Raw genomic sequence first — 20,884 nt, 5'->3', positions numbered from 1 at the left:
AGGACATTAATCTGGCTCTTTGTTTAGAAAGTTTGGAGGCCCCTGTCCCTGTGGATAAAGCTTTATCTATGCACAAGTCCAAAAATTGTAACTTACAGCGGAACTATACTCACCTCCCCTCCAGCAATGGGATGTCTGCGAACTCCTTTGCCGTCATCAATCTCTTTGACCAGTTTTCTTCCAGGTTTGGAATCTTTGGCCATCTTGATTGGCTATGCCGGATTGACATAACTCCTGTGCATGCACAGTTCATTCATCACAGCAAACAATGAAATTGCGCCAAAAGGCAGGTAAGAACCCTTTACAGAAGAAACAGTACATAGTGTTTCTTTTGCATTAAAAAAAAAAGCCTGCCTATTGACACGTTAGTTTTGAGAGCTCTTTTGAATACAGAAAATATGATGTAAATTTTCTTGAAGTAACGCATCTACTCCTACATTCTCTATTAGTTTCACCAATACTTGCCTTTAAAGTAAACTTGTAGCCATTTCTGTAAGTATCAGATGCTTGTCCCCTGTTGAGCTATGGTTTAACCCTTTTGCTGCCAGTCATTTTTGCTCTTTTTTTGCACAGTGTAGGTCTGATGAGGAGTTAAAACCTCCAAATTTATTTTTAAGAGGACCTGGAGAATTAAATGGTGGCATTGCCAATTCTTTATGCCATGCAACTTTAATGGTTGATCAAATGCATATTTTCAGTACAATTACAAAAAAGGTAGTTTTAGAGCACAAAAGTGCACATTATATTAGCCAAATTTTGGTTAAAAAAAATCTGGCTATGCCGTGTACATAGATACTCAACACATCAATCCTTAAAATTGTGTGTGTCCCCTAAAAAATGGTGCCCAACTTTGGTACACCCAATTTTCCATAGGAAACTATTTAAAACCCTTACAGATCATAAGTTTAGAGTTAAACTGAAATGATGGTCAAAGAATTATTGATCTCACACTGGCACGCACATTGATATCTAGTCTTTGTAGTGCAATCAATGTTTTCATATTCAGGGGCCCCCGAGGCATACATCTAAGTTAACATGTCTATGGGGCAGGCTTCTTTAAAAGGTTAAGTTCACTTTTTAACAAAACATAATAAATGCACATTTTTTGCAGATAAAAAAAAAAAATTTTTTGTTGGGAGCCTTGAAAGCATTGCACCATTGATCAGCAGATTTCTGGTGCTATGCAGGTCTCTTGTAGACTGTTAGTGTAATCCACCTGCTCGTATGGGCAAACAGTTTTACACTGACAGGAAGAATCAATGAACTACCACAGAGCTCAAAAGAGCCATGGTAGTTCACGGAGAACTGCAAGCCGACAACCACAAAGGCTGTCGGGACTTATAGTTTCCCATTCACAAAAAACTGTAAATGAATGACGCGGCTGGGTGGGCGGAGCAAGATCGGGTCGAAAAGATCCCCCCTGCTAGCCTTCACAACAGGCGAGTGGGGGCGGGGGGGGTCCTACAGCAACGTTACATCCTGAATATGGGTGTAATATGTCACGAAAAGTGAACTTGTCCTTTAAATATTCTTTCCGGAGGCAGGAATTGGTGTTGAGGGGAGTGCTACTCTAAATTTTTGTTTTTTACACTTTCTTCACTACTCAACTTTATTATCACATAAGGGCTCCAGGGAAGTGATTTGGGATCTGTACTTACATGTGAAAGTTTATAATAAAATTTACGAACATTGCCAGCTAACCCCCACCCCAACCACTACAGAACACAGTAGTTTTGGTGGATGGAACCCAAGAGTGCAAGAGGACAATACAGAAATCTGACTCAAAGGGGTTTATTTACTAAAGCTGGAGAGTCCAAAATCAGACTCCCTTCTGCATAGAAACCAATCAGCTTCCAGGTTTCATTGCCAAAGCTGAGGTTAGAAGCTGATTGGTTTCTATGCAGAAGGGAGTCTGATTTTGGACTCTCCAGCTTTAGTAAATAAACCCCAAAGAGTCATGTGCTGAAGATTTTTCAGCAAGCTTAGTTTTTTAAGATAGAAGTTCAGTGGCCCAGGCAGCAGGACAGGTAGGTTTGATCTATATAATTTTTTTTTGCTGGGGGGGGGGGGGGGGGTCGGTCTTTTAAAATAGCAATGATGACGGTTCTTCATCAACGCAAAATAAATTCTCCTGGATATGGACCCTGTGGATACAATATGCTCATCCGTCACAGTCTATGGATAGCTATGCCTCATTATAGCAGTCCAGCTTTGGAGTGTTAGTTTTGGGCAACCCTGACGCTCACTTCCTTTCCTGCTCTTTCCCACCTCCCTACTGCAGACATCCTTCCTTCCTTCCCCCTTATTTCCTTTTAGCAGATCTTGTTTATTCACACTTGATGTCCCGATTTGCTTATGGTTTCATGGTCTGCGGTAAATTTACCTGGCTCACTGATACCTACTCTAATTTCAAGGCTACAAGTTTTGTTTATTAGTATGCTATGTATCCTGTTGGATGTATCTACATTCTCAGCAGCTACGTTTTAGCCATTTAACATCCTGACAACTTCAAAAAAGGTTTCTTATTCTATGCTTTGTACCTTAAATTTTTTCAATAAATATTTATTGATTGTGAAAATAGAAAATGGTCACTTTAAATAATAAAAAAAAAAAAGAAAACCACTTAAATTTCTCATTTTGAGCATCATTAAATACCTTGAAACGAGTTTTGCAAAATAGTGAAAACATCATACAGCAAAAAAAAAAAATAAAGACTTGGATGTTACTAAAAAAATACTACATACTTCAGTAATAGCATAACACTAATCCCACTATTCTTAAAAAAGGATACAATGCTCCACCAATAATGTTTCAATTACACTACAAATTAAACATTTGCCATGTTTAATTAAACATCGTTTTTGGTTGTGGGGAGGTGGATTTTAACTGCACTGCAAACCAAAATGAGCATAAAAGCTCTTCCAAGTCAATCCTTGAAATAATCAAGGCACACACTTAAAAAAAAAAAAAATTACAAAAAAAAAGCGAATGAATAGTTATCCATCATATTGGTGAGGGAAAAGGGCCCAAAAATAGCTATTTAGCACATTTTTACCCGAGTGGAAATTGGCACATAAAAAGTATTAAACGTTAAAGCTGAAATCTTGGAAAACAAGCTCCTCCCTTGCCGTGGGGCTACACTCACAATGCAAGGATTAACTGCTTGTCTATGTCTAGCGGGAAAGCAATTTTATGTACCTGATCTTCTGTGCCGCTAGAATGGAGCTGCAGCATCTTCTCCACTATGCTCCGACAATCTAAGTACCTCTCAAAACCCTGCACTGAATGTGAGAGGACAGTCCACTGCCAGAGCAGTGGAGGATTGAATAAGTAAAAGTGCTTTTCCTGTTACCTAGATATAAACAAGCAGTTAAGCCCTACAGTGCAGGTGCAGCCCCACTGTGAAGGGAGGACTTTTGGTTTCCCAGAGTTGGATTTAAGCATAATACCCCAAATTCACCCTAAAGCCTCCTAACATTTCATTGAGGGCTCATTCTTGTCAGTTTTTGCCAAATCTATATTAAAATCAATAGAAATGTATCTAAATGCATGTCAATATGTATGGACACATGTAAATGCACATTCCCATACAATGCAAAGCACGTTTTGCAACATTTATGTTTTGATGCATATTCATTGATTTTATTTAAGCTAAAAATTAAAAAAAGTGTGTATGGGCCTTATTTCTTGTCACAAGACAATGAGGTACGTTTATGAAGCAAAAAGAAAAGAAAGGTAGATGTTGCTGTAACCAAACATAGATTCAAGGGTCAGCGCTGACATCTCATAATGAAAACAGACTTATTTTGTTTGTTGACCCTATGGCATGAATGTGGCTCAACCAGTGATTAACAGTTCTGTGATGAAGTTTATAACATGTACCACAAAGCACATTTTAAAGAGTGCAAAAGGTAAACAGCACCTGACCAAGAATGGATGCTACTGGCAGCAGACACCTTTCTTTATCCCATTAGGAGGCTTTAGGATAACTTGGGGAGCTGCTTAAAAAAAAGATTTCTATAGTGTCTGGTATTAAGTATAATACATGTTTTACCAAGCTACTTACCAATGTATACAAATGATTTTGGATAAGACTCCTCTTCTGTGATCACCTTCACAGTGTTACATACGGATATGAAATCTTTCACAATCAACAATACTTTTTGCTTCATGATACCTTTGGCTCCTTTTCTTAATATACCCACCTGCTTAACGGTGACGATACTCTCTCTCTCTGTCTCTTTCCCTGTCACGATCCCGTTCCCGATCACGATGCCTCTCACGTTCGCGACTTCTTTCCCGGTAATAGTCATCATGGCGATCTCGGCTGCGAGATTTGTGACGCCTGCTTTTTTCTCGTGACCTACTGTGGTCCCTTTCTCTTGAACGCTCACGTCTTCTAAAGGAAATCACTCAATTAATTCCCCCTCACAACTAAAACAATTCCTTCTTAACACAAAATAGGCTTTCCAATATGACATACTAGGAACAATAAGGCAAGGCTTCACTAAAAGTTAACACTGCTAAAAGTCAGTATAGTCACAGGTCTTCAGAATTAGGCTGGCTATCGGTCATTACTTGCTCTCCTCAAGACTGAAACCAAACAAAAGTCTTACTAGATGAAGTTATTGGCAGTCTTTTGTATTTCGCCATGATTATGCTCTCATAGCCAGATAGAAACTAGGAGAGAAGAGAATTATTCCTTAATGGCCAGTGAGGGAAATGTGAAAGGCATTCAGTGCTTTTCAACATGTAAACTTCATGTGTAGTTTTCTATACAAAAAACACGTGAAACACATTCTGAAACGATCAGGACAGAAAACATTACCTAGACCCTGAACCATAAGACTTTGATTCAATTCCATGAAGACAGTCCTGCAGAGAACTGATGAGTACTTTGCAACGATCATCAGCTGATACTTTGGACTGTTTAATTAAAGAAATAGCTGTCACCAAAGTTTCAATAGCACTTCCATAATCGCCTGCGAAATAAAAAAAAAAAATATATATATATATATATATAAATCACAAAAAGGTAATTTATTTTTGTGTACAAAGTAAAGCAAACTGACTAGCACAATACTTTTCCAAGCTTGAGTTTCTGAAGGAATTCAGTATGCATTCAAAACTTTACCATATTTTTAATAGTAATCTCATGCAATCACATGGTACTTGATCTGCACTTTCTATTTCCATAGTAGACTATCAAATCCACAATTAAAAAAAGGAACGGCCAATACAATTTAGGTTTAAAAAGTTACCTGTAAAATCTGTTCCTTGGACTACTGTACATGACACAGGCATATTCTTAGACAACTGTGTTATATGTTTCTACTTCAGGTAATTGGACACTGTAGGGATCTCAATATAACCCTTTCCACTGACAGTTTCTTTAGCATGCAATAAGGATACACAGACAGCAGGGAGGGTCCTGTGTCCTGTACCGTTTTCTTGATCATATAGTAAAGACAGATATTTTCTTATGCCCTGTACACACGATGAGAACATCGGATGTTTTTTTTCGCCTGCTAGTCTCACATCGAAAGTGAAGAGGTTACGAAGGATACGAAAATTCTCCAATAAAAGAAAAGAATTTTAAAAGGGATGTCATGTATTGCGTTGTATTTGTATTGTATTTCCAGACAACTATTGTACTGATTAAACGAAAATCGTACGATCTGTTATCGTACAAGAAAAATTTTTGTGCTTGTCCCTGCGGATATTGTTGTACGAATTGTCGTGATTGGCTCTCAAAAGCTGTGTACTAACGATCCGATTATCGGACGATCGGTCCTCGTACGAACATTTTCGTACGATTTTCTTATAGAGTGTACGAGGCATTAGACAACCAAGACATCCAAAAGAAAAAAAAAAAAGTGGTTAACATGACAAACTACCCACAAGTCCACAAACAAGGGTATAAGACTCTAGCTAGACAGCTGCTTGTAGCACCTTACAGCCAAAGCCAGCATGAGCAGAGACTTAAACTTCCACCTGGTAAAACTTAATAAACTTGTGAACAGATGACCATGTGAAAACAGATTCTTGATGCTGAAAGGCCCAAAAGAAAACTCCCACAGACCTAATGTACTGGGACTTAAAGGAAAAGGAGTAACCTTATCCTGTAGGTAACAGGCTTGAACAATGACCTGACGCATCCACCTAACGATGATGGAAGAGAAGTAGCACTTTCCCTGTGAGAGCCTTGGGGAAGAATAAAAAGAATCCGAAAGCCTAAGTGAGGCCAAAGCCAACAGAAAAGCCCATACATCAAACCACATACAAAGAAAAGATGTCTCCCCAGAGAACTTAGTAGCCAGACAGAAAGATGGCAGGACCAAATCCTGGTTAAGGTGAAATGTGGAGACTAGGAAATGTTCCCTTCAAGACAACGCCGCCAACTCCATTACTCGCCTAGTGAAATCGATCAGAACCCCCCCCCCCCCCCCCAAATAAAACCCCCACCTTGTTAGTGTAGGGGAATATCCCGGATCGGTTCTAAAAGAGGCTTTTAAAAAGCCACAAGTACCAGATTGAGATTCCACAGCCTCTCCAGTCTACGAAGAGTTAAATGAGCACTCAGAATTCAGGCTTCGACAGCTAGGCCAAGAAGCAGCATGGTAGACTGGGACTTGAGACAGAAGGACTATGCAATCCGGAAGAGGCCAAGGGAAGTTCGCCAAGAGTAAGAATATGTCATGTACCAAACCCACCTGGGCAGCTTGATGACACAAGAATCACTGGAATGCGTTCTGCCTCAATCCTGCAGAGCAGTTGTGGCTGGAGCTTCAGTGGAGGAAGAGCACAGATAAAGCAAAAATGATCCCACAGGGTCACCAGAGCATCCACTACAAAAGCTTGTGGATTCCTGGACTTGACGATGAACCTGTTCATTTTGTGGTGGAACTGGTATGTTAACATGTCCAACATACACCTCATGCACCAGCACATAAATGGTATATTTGACTTTTAAAGACAGAATGGCCAAAATGGCTTCTTCCTGCACAGATTATTCTGAATCAGAAGAAAGCACTTCCTCTTCCTTTTGTCATGCAATAAAACCTACTCTTCTCTGTCCTGTGTCAAACAGGAACCAATGCAGCATCTGTGAGCAAGAGAGGAGAAACTAAAAGGGAGCCTCTACTTCACTTGCATTTGAAGTGCATACCCCCTAAAGGGGTCTTCAGTGAATGGGTCACACCTAAGCAGTCTGCCACTATCCTGGACTTGGGAAGTGTAGTAAATCCACAGCACTCTGCGGCTAAGTTCATGCACTGGCACAGCGTGCCATGAAGGATCGTCTAACACAAGATCCAATGTCCAAAGCAACTTTACAGGCCAAAACCAGTGTGTATTGTTGCGCTGTCTAAAAAACATTCACTCTAGTGAACACTAGAACATGTCATATACAAGAATAAATCCAAAAAAAATAAAAAATATTTGTGAAACACTCAACAGTAAAATGTAGAAATCAATAGTCCCAAAAGAAATCTCTTCAACATTTGCAGGACACGTTGTCCTACTGGTGAGTAAGCCCACTATCCCGATGTTGTAAGTTTTTAAACGATGTGCATTAGCACAGTGACAATATATACAGTTGTGTTCAAAATAATAGCAGTGTGTTGAAAAAAGTGAATAAAGCTCAAAATTCTAATAACTTTTATTTCCATACACACAAATGCATTGGGAACACTACACATTCTATTCCAAATCAAAACATGAAGAAAAATATATCAAATTTGTGTTGTTCCTCTAAAAAAATTGAAGAAAAGTGAATATTAGACTGTTCAAAAAAATAGCAGCGTTTGTATTCATCTTTACAAACTCAAACATTCACTAAATAAACTGAAAAATGGTTGAAGATTTTGCATTCCTTTGAATCACTTAATTAATATTTAGTTGTATAAGCACTGTTTCTGAGAACTGCTGTACATCTGTGTTGCATGGAGTCAACCAACTTCTGGCACCTGTGAACAGGTATTCCAGCCCAGGATGATTGGCCTACATTCCACAGTTCTTCTCTATTTCTTGGTTTTGCCTCAGAAACTGCATTTTTGATGTCACCCCACAAGTTTTCTATTGGATTAAGATCCAGGGATTGGGCTGGCCACTCCATAACGTCAATCTTGTTGGTCTGGAACCAAGATGTTGCACGTTTACTGGTGTGTTTGGGGTCGTTGTCTTGTTGGAACACCCATTTCAAGGGCATTTCCTCTTCAGCATAAGGCAGCATGACCTCTTCAAGTATTCTGATGTATTCAAACTGATCCATGATCCCTGGTATGCGATAAATAGGCCCAACACCGTAGTATGAGAAACATCCTCATATCATGATGCTTGCGCAACCATGCTTCACTGTCTTCACAGTGTACTGTGGCTTGAATTCAGTGTTTGGGGGTCGTCTGACAAACTGTCTCCGGCCACTAGACCCAAAAAGAACAATCTTACTTTCATCAGTCCACAAAATGTTGTGCCATTTCTCTTTAGGCCAGTCAATGTGCTCTTTAGAAAATTGTAACCTCTTCAGCACATGTCTTTTTTTCAACAGTGGGACTTTGCGGGGGCTTCTTGCAAATAGCTTGGCTTCACATAGGCGTCTTCTAATTGTAACAGTACTCACAGGTAACTTTAGACCTTCTTTGATCTTCCTGGAGCTGATTGTTGGCTGAGTCCTTGCCATTTTGGCTATTCTTCTATCCATTCGAATGGTAGTTTTTCGCTTTCTTCCACGTCTTTCAGGTTTTGGTTGCCATTTTAAAGCACTTGCCATCATTTTAGATGAGCAGTCTATCATTTTCTGCACTTCTTCAATCAACTTTTTAATCAAGGTACGCTGTTCTTCTGAACAATGTCTAGAACGACCCATTTTCCTCAGAATTTCAGAGAGAAATGCACTGTAACCAGCATGTACAACATTTGCTGCCTTCCTTACTTAAATAAGGGCAATAATTGCCACCTGTTTTTCAAAGAATGAATTACCTCACTAATAGAACTCCACACTGCTATTATTTTGAACATGCCCCTTTCAATTAGTTATTTAATTACACAGAATCAGCAGCATGCATGTCATGAATGTTGGGTCTGTTGGATTTCTATTACTCTACTACACCTGCTAGTAAATTATTTGCCATGTAGAAATATCATTTCTACCAAAAACAGTGATTGATCAGGTTAGTGATGTCTGACTGCTATTATTTTGAACACAACTGTAGGTGGACCCTCACCTTCATACATTGACTGATATGAGAAACATGCCAAACAGGCATCTCCCCTAATAATGGGGGTAAAATGTATCCTCTCCTCTGGAGATAATCCGCCTCTCTTTATGGCCACTGTATCCTCAAAGCTAACCCTTTAGCAGCATGACTGGCTCTGTGGGTAGAACTCAGAACCATATACAGCGACCATAGTGCAGCACGTTTCTGAAAATCCACAAGTAGTTTATTAAAAATGCACTCATATTTGACAGTAGTAAAAACCACAGTATGACCAAAAGCTGCATCTCCGACCATGCTAGTCACCTAGCTCCTCCAAACATATTGTCACGAACCATGTGACTTCATCAGGAGTAGCTAGGTGACATGCGCAAGGTGTATTTATTGCCGGCGTCTTCCAATGATTACCTCTCGTCACGGTAATTGGGGGAAAAAAAGCCTTCCAGCTAAGTGCCATTGCCTCTGCTGCCACTTCCAGCACTCTACTTCCTCCCCTTATTATTTCTACCTTTACTGTTGAGTGTTTCACAAATATTTTTTCTGGATTTATTCATGTATATGGTATGTTCTAGTATTCACTAGAGTGGATGTTTTTAGAGTAACGCAACACTACACACTGGTTTTGTATTCTGTATGTGATGAGCACACACTATACGGGTTTCCAGCAGCTCTAATTTATTATTTCAATCATTGGGTAGCGCACAATTTTAATCACTCATTTTTTAAAAACTTTACAGGCCAGCTGCGCTGTCTCTATAATTTTGGCAGGATCCAGATACAGTCCCAGTAGCGTGCCTAGGGTACCGATCCAGAAGCTGCATAAGTAGCCAGAATGGCTGGTAGGTAGCCAAGTTGGAGCAAAGAAATAAATAAAATAAAAATCATCAACTAATGACATTAGGAAAAAACCTGTGGAAAACTGTCAGTGTGAGGGGGGGGGGGGGTTATATAGGGGTCCTTACATTTCTGTTTGCCAGTGTTCAATCACCCCTGTCCTGTATAATCAAGAAAAGCCTTTACCATAAAACATTAGAACATAATATATAGTTGAATATGTGTCAAAAAACAATGGTCTATGCACAATTTTTTTTTTCTTTTTTCTTTTAACAGTATAAGCTTAATTAAAAAGCCATAACCGTCAATTGCCAGCCTTCAGGCCCCTAATAGTAAAGCATCCCTCAAAAATGTCAGATGTATTATGTTATATCATTGGCTAATCCTTGTAACTAAGGCGCTCAAATGCAAGTCATATATCCATTAAGGAAGCATTTCAAACCAATCTCAAATGCAATCTAAATAAAGCTAAAAACATGTTGCGTTTGCCCATCAACACATGCCTTAATAATGGTTGCTAAACTATGAACTTGAATATTGCCTATCCAACTTGCAGTTCTCAACATTGGAATCATTAATGTTAGTTAAATGCATTGTATTCTTTAATAAATAACTTCTAACATACACTTAACTTAAATACTGGGAGCAAATAACAGTTACAGATTTTACATAGAACACCAACCAGCACTGGCATCAGAAACTGCTCTGGAAATTGCACTGCTAGAAATTGCCCTGTTGCGGTTCATGATTTCCTCAAATTCTGCTTCACTTAAAGGTGTCCTCACAGCATCCATATCCCTGCAAAACATAATATTCGGCATTAAAAGAGACATGCCATTATGATTTTATTTTTAAATTGATAAGTATTCAGACTAACCTTCCAGGTGGCCCATAATCTCCCCGGTCGTATGGAGGTGGCCGACCATATGGATCCGAAGGTGGTGGGCCACGGCTATCTGAAGTAGGCATACCAGCATTACCAGGTGGAGGAAAGAAATTAGGATTTACATGCGGAGCTGGTGGGGGACCTCCAGGGGGTGGACCTGGCAAATGTGGAGGTGGTCCAAGAGCCATAGGAGGCCCTGGAGGACGAGGAGGAAATGGACCAGGGGGTGGTGGTGGACCTTGTTGAGGAGGCGGGGGCCCAGGTGGAGGCCCATATACAGGAGGAGGGGGGCCAGGTGGCAAAGGAACTAGCGGTGGTTGACCATATGGCTGTCCAGGAAATAAAACTGGGGGTGGTGGACGTTCACCACGATTTGGGGGTCCAGTTAAAGGTGGAGGAAGTGGCTGTCCTGGAGGAGGAGGACCAGGGGGTCCTGGTGGGCCTGGTGGACACATAGGTGGTCTTGGAGGAGTCATACCTATAAAATAAAGACAGACGTCATCAGTACTGTATTAATACAAGCAAACCATTGCCTGTAGTATTACACAGATACTTAAAAATATATGAATTTTTAAAGTAAAACAGACCTCCAGGCAAAGGCTTTTTCCTAATTTTGGGTATATAAACAATAGTTACTCTTGTAGAGGTGTATCCCATGGCTGGATGGCTGCTCTATCCTTTAATAATATTTTTCTTTATGCTGAACAGTAAAGCTCTCACCATACTTCTGGCTACTGCGGATATGAGCACTGAGAATATCGTACATAGAAGAGTTAGTGTTGTTTATACACCCTCCCCTTGGCCATTCTGTGAATGACCAATATGATAATATATTCTGTGGCATACCATTCAGTTGAAATTAAAAGTTACAAAAAAAATAAAAATAAAATGCAGCAAAGAAACGTATCTTTGCAAGGCAATAACAATCTTTATTAAAACGATCAATCATCAACCTAAAAGTTAGCTTTATTGGTTTGTCCTTATAAATTCAAATTCTCTATTATGATTTATGCTAAAATGTATTCTGTTGCCATGCCACCCCTTACTAAAAAGATTCAGGTGCTGGTTTTCTTTAATAACTCCAGCTGTGGTAGGAGTAAAAAGGACAACATTGTTGACCTCTTCGCCGTCATGATGGGACTTCATTACCAAATCTCTAACTTGGAACAAGTATGCAGATTTTGAGTTCTGACTTCATTCCGACTCCCCCAAACTAGCAAGTTTGTTTCAAGTCATGTGTTTCAAAGTGCTGACGTCACTGAAGCTAATTTATTTTAGGTAATCCATAATCTGCCATTGCTATTGCCACTGGAACAGTCCATTAAGAAGAAATAAACGTAGGGCGGAGCCTAGCAGTAAAGCCATCACATCCACTGGAGCAAGTGAAGTGGTGGTTTGTTTTAAACCTGTATATCACACTTGTCTTGTGGGAAGTTTCACCATTTTAAAATAAAGGAGGCACAAAGTTTGCTACACTATGGCGTTTTGCATGTGCTTTGTTTACGGAGCGCTGCCAATTCTGTCGATACTGAAAACCATTTTCTGAGGAAGTGCCAAGCGCACAGAAGGTTGACATGGAGTAGGCTGGGGAGTGCTGAGCTTCCTTAGACCTCCATGGTATTGAACATCCGCTCAGATCGTCGCACAATACCCACTGCCCGACCCGAATAGCGGAACGCTCCCTTTTGGGTAAAGAGATATGATTTTTTTTTTTTTTTCTTTAAACAAATTGAGGCAGCCTAACAGTTTGTTTCACTTTATTTGCATATGTAAAGACCAGCTCCGGACAGTTTTCTTTCTTTAATGGAGTGGTCAAGAACTCGAGCCTATGCTAGGTATTTACTGCCGTTTGTGTCCTTACTAGGGAGATCCGCTAATTTCCTGTGAGGAAAGGGAGTGATGAAAAATCACAACTAGGACAAAATACATTAATTAGTGTGGAGAACAGTTAGAACTTAAAAAACAGTTTTTATTGCAGGCAATGCTTTCCTGTCCTGGTGACCTTGCATGTCTTGTACAAGCATGAAAAAAAGGAAGCAAAGAAAACTCTTCCCAATGGGCTTACAAACAAAAACCAGATATATTGTAAGAGTGTGTGTATATATAGACACATACTGCCAAAAGTATTGGCACATCCCTCCAAATCATTGAATTCAGGTGTTCCAATCACCTCCATGGCCACAGGTGTATGAAATCAACTACCTAGGCTTGCAGACTGCTTTTACAAATATTTCTGAAAGAATGGGTCGCTCTCAGGAGCTCAGTGAATTCAAGCGTGGTACCGTGATAAGTTGCCCCCGTGAAATTTCCTTGCTACTGAATATTCCAGGGTCAACTGTCAGTGGTATTATAACAAAGTGGAAGCAGCTGGGAACAACAGCAACTCAACCATGAAGTGGTAGGCCACGTAAAGCGACAGAAAAAAAAAACAGAGCTTGCACAGGCTCTGGTGCAGTATCCTTTATTACCAAATTATTAGATAACAAAAATGTAATATTGCAGTCACAAAACAATCACTTGTGCATGGCATGACATCTCAAAACAGGTCGTTGTGGTGTAATGTTACCAAGTCCTCTCACCGTCTCCTGGGACTGATTTATGTGGTGGTATGGATGGTATGACTACATGTACACTATATACGAAGCTTGATCACTAGATCCCCCAGGCACTGGACAAGTCACTGTGAGACAGGCTCCTCCGGCAGCCGCACAGATCAGAAGTCACGTAGGTTGGAACCAAGGGCTAAACACTGTAGAAGTAGCAATACCGTGGCTGAGACATGCAGATAGCCCGCTCATGGATTCCTCCAGACGCTGGACAGATCACAGCAACAAAGGTTCTTCTGGCAACCGAACAGATCGGTGCTCTGTCACATGGGTCAAGGAGACAGAGGCAGGGCAACACGCTGATTGGATGCCAATGCCATTGCTGATAGCAAGTGACCAATCACATTTCTCTGTCTGGCAATCCGATGGACGTGTCTGGGTTTGGCGGTTGACAGGAGAACGGTACTTGCCTGACTGCATTGTGACAAGTGTAAAATTTGGTGGAGGGGTGAGTATGGTGTGGGGTTTTTTTTCAGGGGTTGGGCTTGGCCCCTTCGTATCAGTGAAGGGAACTCTTAAGGCATCAGCATACCAAGACATTTTGCATAATTTCATGCTCCTAACTTTGTAAGAACAGTTTGAGGATGGCCCTTCCTCTTCCAACATAACTGCACACCAGTGCACAAAGCAAGGTCCATAAAGACATGGATGAGCAAGTTTGGGGTGGAGGAACATGACTGGCCTGCACAGAGTTCTGACCTCAACCCGACAGAACACCTTTTGGGATGAATTAGAACGAAGAGTGAGAGCCAGGCCTTCTCGTCCAACATCACTGCCTGACTTCACAAATGTGCTCCTGGAAGAATGGTCAAACATTTCCATAGACACACTCCTAAACCTTGTGGACAGCCATCCCAGAAGAGTTGAAGCTGTTATAGCTGCAAAGGGTGGGCCAACTCAATGTTGAACCCTACGGGATAAGACTGGGATTTTTTTTTTTTAAGAAACGTAAGGGACATAGTTACTTCATTGTGGATGCATTATTAACCAATAGGAAAAAGAAAATGCAGTCTGTTGTATCTTTATATTATAATGTAAAATTCTGCATTACATTATTCTTACCTGCAAAAGGTGGAGGTGGTCCCCCAGGTCCAGTAGGTCCTGGAAATCTGTCACCGGGACCGGAGGTTGGGAACCGGCCCCTGCCTCTGCCACCCGGTGGAAATGGTAAGCGAGCATTGATACCAGGCGGTCCAGCTTTTCCTTCTCCGGACATTTGGCCAGCCTGTGTAGCTGCAACAATTAAAATAAAACAAAAAGTATCTATATCTAAAAACATTTCAAATGTAAGCAAAACCTGCCCACTTTTTCCTATGGCTGAACCTTGTTTAAAGTGTCATTACACCAAAAACTTTTTAATTATTACTACAGGTACTTATATAGCGCTGTCAATTTACGCAGTGCTTTACATATATACTGTACATTCACATCAGTCCCTAACCTTCAAAAAAGCATACAATCTAAGCTCCCTAATGCACAGGAAGAGCTTGTAAACTCCATGCAGCTAGTGCCATGATTGGGATTTGAACCAACAATCCTAGTGCTGCCAGGTGGAAGTTCTAAACATTTAACCACGGTGCTCCCCTTTTCCTTTGGCTTTTGAATTTATAATGGTGTCCTTTATCTATACCATCCGTCTTTTCTTTCCCCATATTATATACTTAGTTAAATACCTGGTTGATCCTGCCGTTTATTTTAATGTCAAAATAGCAGCCAATTCGGTGGCTGCTGCATTGTCTACATCCTGCACATGCTCCACAATTTCTCCTTTTCACTATACTTTCCTCTACTGGAGTTGCCCCGTAAGACATTTTATGTCAGCTGTTGGGGGTGGTTCTGAAGTTAGGAATGCAGAATAGCTCTAGCAAGAGCCATGATCGATAGGATGCTTCTCCCTAGTTTACTGGTCTCATGTTTTATGGTTCAGATTGCCTTTACAAGAAGAGCATGAGATCGGTAAGAGGAATCCCCTATCAATCATGACTCCCTGTGTACAGACACAGGTAGCCTCTCTGCTACTGTATTGAAGTGTACTGCAGTTATGTTGCAGTTTGCATCCCAAGTCTCCAGCTAGCTCTGCCCACCGATCGCACATTGTGGTGTTGAGCCAGCAAAAATTGAGACAATCAGTTTAATATCACTTTGTTTACAGGTCAGAGAAAATGTATAAAATCTGGCATATATATGTAGCCTTGTCACAAGATTACAAAGTACATTTGTCAGCTAAGTATCAAATTTGAATGACTATCTAGAGTTAAAGTATATGTAAAACTTCACTTTGTAAAATTCTGTTTACAATAGAAATGAAAGGCAAGGCAAAACATTTGTGTATACATATAAAAAAAACCAAAACCACACATAAGCACTCCCCCCCCCCCTTTTTTTATCAGTGATCACATCACAAACAGCAGTACACTAAACTTCCCAGTGAATGGCTGTGAAGGAGTAAGGGGGGTGTCAGAACAGGTCTCATCATTGGAAAAGAGCAGGCTCAGTTACCAGCATAGCTAGTGTGGTCAGTTATTAATAGGAAAGCAGAGGGAGGCATATCAGTTAAATGTAATGCTGGGTTTGCATACTCTTTTAATCAATGGCTGCTTAATTGAATGTGAAAGCTATGTGCCAAACTCTCTGCGCATAGAACCCAATATATGTTATTTTTAGCTGTGTATCAATAAACATTATGTTTTAAGGCTTAGTGGGTTCTCCGCGCAAAGAGATTGGCACACAGCTCTCACGCTGAATAATGAATTAGCTATACGACAAATACAAGCATATAGGGGTACTTGTACCATACCTTTACAAATCTTCAGTAGTGTCCCTGAACCCAAAGTGCTCTAATATGCAAATTCCAACAATTCTTAGCAAAGTCAAGAGAAGAACTGCCCCTCCATATCACAGCTGTTAATGTCCATCATGAAACTGTAAGACCTGTTTTAGTTTCTCACGGGAGCCTTTTAAAAGCACCAACCTGTAGCCCAAGTAGGGCTACCCGCTGATGTCAACTTCTTCCTCAATGTCCTATCAGAGGGAACAGGAAGACAGCAGGAAGATGGAATTGGGTTTATAGCCATTGCTTCTTTCTTGTTTATTCTGGGGAAAGGCAGCAATCTCATAGTGATGTCAAACACAATCTATGGAATATATAATTATGTTTATAACATTAACCACTTGCCCTCCAGAGGATTTACTCCCCTTTCTGATCAGGCTATCATTTGCGATACAGTGCTGCTTTACTTTAACTGACAATTGCGTAGTCATGCAACACTGCACCCAAATTAAATGTCCTTTTTTCCCCCCACAAATAGAGCTTTCTTTTGTTCATATTTGATCGCCTCTGCGGTTTTTATTTTTTGCGCTATAAACAAAAAAAGACTGACAATTTTGAAAAAAAAAAATATATATATTTTTACTTTTTGCTATAAACATATCCAGTAAAAATAATCACATTTTGTCATAATTTAAGGCCAAAATGTATTCTGCTACATGTCTGCTAAAAAAAAAAAAAAAAATCCCAATACATGTAAATTAAATTGGTTTACATGAAAGTTATAGCGTCTACAAGTGGCGGTATATATACTGGAATTTTTTATTTTTATATACTAGTAATGGTGAAGATCAGCGACTTCTAGCAGGACTTCGGCGAGCATTCTGACAATGGGGGGGGAAACTATCTGCCACTGACATCCCCAGCTAATAAAAAGCACTGACATTGTGTGCAGTTTTACTGTGTGTGATTTACTAGGGAAACTGCTGCTTTGTATTGCTGTGCATAGCAGTATATGTCGGTGCTGACAGGGGAAAGATCACACAGACCTCTCCCCTTTCACTGTTCCTCAGCAATTGCCGGGTGTCAGCGGGGAATCTCCGTCTGGGACCCGGTGATCAACAGCTGTAGCCGTCAACGGTGGCATGGTTACGGCGGCGTGCACTCCCAACCCAGAAATGCCAAATCACGTATATATGCACACGTGATTTTGCGCAGCCCTGCCACCCTGTAGCAGTAGTTCTGCTATAGGGCAGTTGGGAAGTGGTTAAAGTGGAAGGAAAGCCTATATACTATCTACAAGTGCAGTATTATTTACAGCCGTACAATGCTGCTCTGTCAATGCTCCAGGCCAAGAAAAGAGGAGCGGTTGCACATTCTGACGGCTGGGGGTGATGGGGACGGGGCTACTCAAACCTCTGCAGGATTTCTGTAACAGAGACCAACAACAGTTTTGGAAAGTGCCTGTGAGCTGCTACATTCATTTCAGCAGGCAAACCGTTGTCGGTAAACAAGAGAAGACCGCCGATTGTCTACCTCAGATTTGTCTTTCTATGCTAGACAGACAATCAGCAAGTCTGAAAATGTATATCATCAAAATTCTATTTAACATAGTTATCATGAGCAAATTTTCAATTTTGACTGGAATTTCATTTTAATTTACAGATAAATGTGATACTTACTTTTTCTTGACTGTGATTCAAATTGAGAAAGGAACTGCTTATTGCAAGGGGTTACAGCAGGATTCTGCCCATGTAGCTCTCTTTTTGGCAACAAATCCATGAGTTTCTTAGAGGAAGACTCTGAGCCAACACATATTAATGCAAACCTTTGCAAATAAAAGCATAAAAATAAGGAAAACTCATGCACATACTAAATAGGTTCATCTTAAAGAAGTCAACGAAAAGCAAACTCAATGTATACAGGATATTCTTGATATTCCCCCTTTTTCAATGCCCTTTCCATTTTTGTTAAATTTCATTATATTCAACATTTTCTTAATATTGAGAATATAGATATTCTTTAAAAACCTAATTTGTTCAAAAGAATTGAAAGGTAAATAACTAGGAGACGGGGGGGGGGGGGATCTAATAAAAGGACAAAGGCCTCTTTCACGTGGCAGTTGCCTGCTTACACCAGATTCTAGTGGCAAGAAATCAGTGGGTTCTTCTGGCTGGGAGGACAGGTGTACATGAATGGCAGTAGTCGGTCAGCTTGTACAAAGTAATAGGTCAAAATAAGTCAGAAGCAGATGTGCAAACCTGCACACAGAAAGCTGCATGCAGGCTAGGACATCCATCCCTACCCACATTTAACCACTTGTTGTGCAGATAAGTGCAAACAGCAACAACTCTACTCAGTCTGTCATTACTCTGTACAGGCTAAGCAGCTGCCACTGCGCCACTGACACTTGTCGTCCCAGCCACAAGAGTCTGATTATTCTTGCCACTGAAAACTGGCATATGAAGGTAACTGCCCATGTAAACGAGGCCTAAAAGACTTCAGAGGAAATATGGGGCAGGGTGGGTGGGGTACGTTAGGCACTAATGTATGTGTATATACTTAGATATCTGGATTATTCTGATGTGCAAGTGATGGCAATTTACCAGAATGTGTAATAAAGATTAACTAACTAACTAAATAGCTCTAAGGGCTCGTTCACACTAGGCTGTTTTGCCAACGCTTGCCAAACGCCCCTATAGCGTTTGGCAAGCGTTGGTCCGGTGTTTGCGGAGCGTTTTTAACGCTCCGCAAACGCCGCATGCGCGGTTTAGCGGCGGTTGCTAGGCGTTTGCCGAGCGTTAATAACGCCCCACAAACGCCTATAATGCATTTGAGTGGTGTTACCGCTCCGCAAACACCCCGCAACCGCGTCGCAACCGCGGCACCATGGACGAGAATAGGAGGCTTCAAAGCCTCCTGACTCGACCAGAGGCGTCCGTTTTGCCGCGACGCGACGCAAACGCTCCTGTTAGAACAGCACCATGTGCTGTAATGTGCAGAATTGGCAGAGGCGTTTGGGAAGCGGTAAAAACGCTTCCCAAACGCCTCTCTGCCGCCTGCACACAAGGCTAGTGTGAACGTAGCCTAAGAGTTGCTAAAAGTGAACCAAAGCAGACCAATAAATAAATGAAGGTAAAAAATAGTGCTGAAATGCAGAAACTTTATTGTGCCTAAAATGAACCAAAGCTAGTCTTTAAATCAATCACTGTCCCTTTAGACCCTAAAGCATGCTGTACACAACAGTGTTCTGTGATCTGGCTGGAATGCTATCCAGTTTATGTTCCCTTGACTAGGACATAAACCGTTATTTGTAATCCTGACATTTTCATGTTACTTTAAAGAGGTTAGGGGATAGATCTCTGTTGATCCAAAGTATTGATATGGTGCCCTGACTATGTATGTATTGTATCTCCTACTGATGCACTTCACAGTAATATCAGGTAAGAATGCTATTGCACAGAGAGGGGTGGGTATTTCCAGAAGCAGTTTGGTCTGCCAAGGGTTTTCTTTGGTATTTATTTTTAAAAACAAAATTAAAAATATTAAAAACAAAATACATTGCTTAGCTGCATTTTTATAGTCACAACCACTAAGCCTTAAGTGTGCAGTTGTGCCATGGCAAAATTTAAACAGCAGGTAATGTTTGTTGGCAGTACTGTTGCTAAATGCAACCAACCTTTCTTTCTCTTGACAACAGACAGAACAGTGAAAACAGTGGGTGACGTCACTGCCCTGTCCAATTCATCACTGTTGTCGGCTATCGGTGTAGTGCCAGCAGAAATGCTGATCCAACAGCAGTTGTAATGCCTTATAATAATAGTGAACACAGGGAAGCTATGCGCTGTGCTGCTACAAATGATGTAAAACTTAACTTGCAATAAAATGAATGGGGGGAGCTGGCTAGTGCACTGCAAAACTACAAACAAAGCAGGGTGCTGTTTTGCATACAAAGAGGAAAACAGAAATACTTCAACTATTGCAGATATAGAATATGCTGCAGTACTGTGTTTAGCAGAACATATGAACGCAGCTTCTAGAACTGTCCATTGCTAGCTTCATAGCTATGTCTTAAAATAATTACACACAGTACATACCAGGGTAGATAAAAATCAATGACTTTTTTAAAAAAAAAATCAAAAAACTCGGATTTTTTTTTATTTAAATCAGATTTTTTTTAAATAAAATGCTTATTGAGGAAAATATATTACCACCCAAAGGTTATTCCATCTAATCCATTAAAGATTAGTTTTTTAATTATGTAGAATAAGGCAGTATATGTAAAATTTTTTGGGTAAATAAATTCCATTAATCCATTCACAATGTCATTCTCTTCCAGAGGTTTTTGTAAGATTATTGGGCAGTTTCTCTGCCTACAAGATATTATCACAGATGCTTGGTTTACTTTTGCAGTTCTCAAAACTGAATTTGACTCAGCGGAGATCACATGCCTCTTCTTCACAACAAAAATGTTATAACATGAACAGAGTTAAGAAAAAGACCTTAATCCTAACTTCTACAAACCTATGAATACAGAATCAACCCCTTCAGTGCTAAGTTTCAAGAAGTTCAGTGA

At 40.4% G+C, this 20,884-nt stretch overlaps 1 protein-coding gene across 4 annotated transcripts in view; it reads right to left on the bottom strand.

Annotated features, from left to right (window-relative positions):
- The window catches only part of CPSF6 (cleavage and polyadenylation specific factor 6), a 61,423-nt gene that overhangs the window by 22,870 nt on the left and 17,669 nt on the right, over positions 1 to 20,884 (bottom strand). Inside the window, exons 4-9 of one of the 4 annotated variants that reach the window (XM_089652683.1) lie at positions 17,991 to 18,136; positions 14,604 to 14,777; positions 10,927 to 11,413; positions 10,732 to 10,847; positions 4,829 to 4,982; positions 4,206 to 4,399 (exon numbers count right to left, since the gene is read on the bottom strand). In XM_089652683.1, coding sequence (XP_089508809.1) covers positions 4,210 to 4,399; positions 4,829 to 4,982; positions 10,732 to 10,847; positions 10,927 to 11,413; positions 14,604 to 14,777; positions 17,991 to 18,136 — 1,267 coding nt within the window. In that variant the 3' untranslated portion in view covers positions 4,206 to 4,209. The remainder of the gene's footprint in view (positions 1 to 4,205; positions 4,400 to 4,828; positions 4,983 to 10,731; positions 10,848 to 10,926; positions 11,414 to 14,603; positions 14,778 to 17,990; positions 18,137 to 20,884) is intronic. The other 3 variants (XM_089652684.1, XM_089652685.1, XM_089652686.1) reach the window with 3 other exon arrangements.

The sequence above is a fragment of the Staurois parvus genome, unplaced genomic scaffold (assembly GCF_062004578.1).
Source record: "Staurois parvus isolate SC_StPar_1 unplaced genomic scaffold, SC_StPar_1.0 ptg000025l, whole genome shotgun sequence".
In the NCBI taxonomy this organism is placed as follows: domain Eukaryota; kingdom Metazoa; phylum Chordata; class Amphibia; order Anura; family Ranidae; genus Staurois; species Staurois parvus.
Note: the sequence above shows the minus strand (reverse complement) of the source record. Positions and strands in the feature narration are given on the sequence as shown.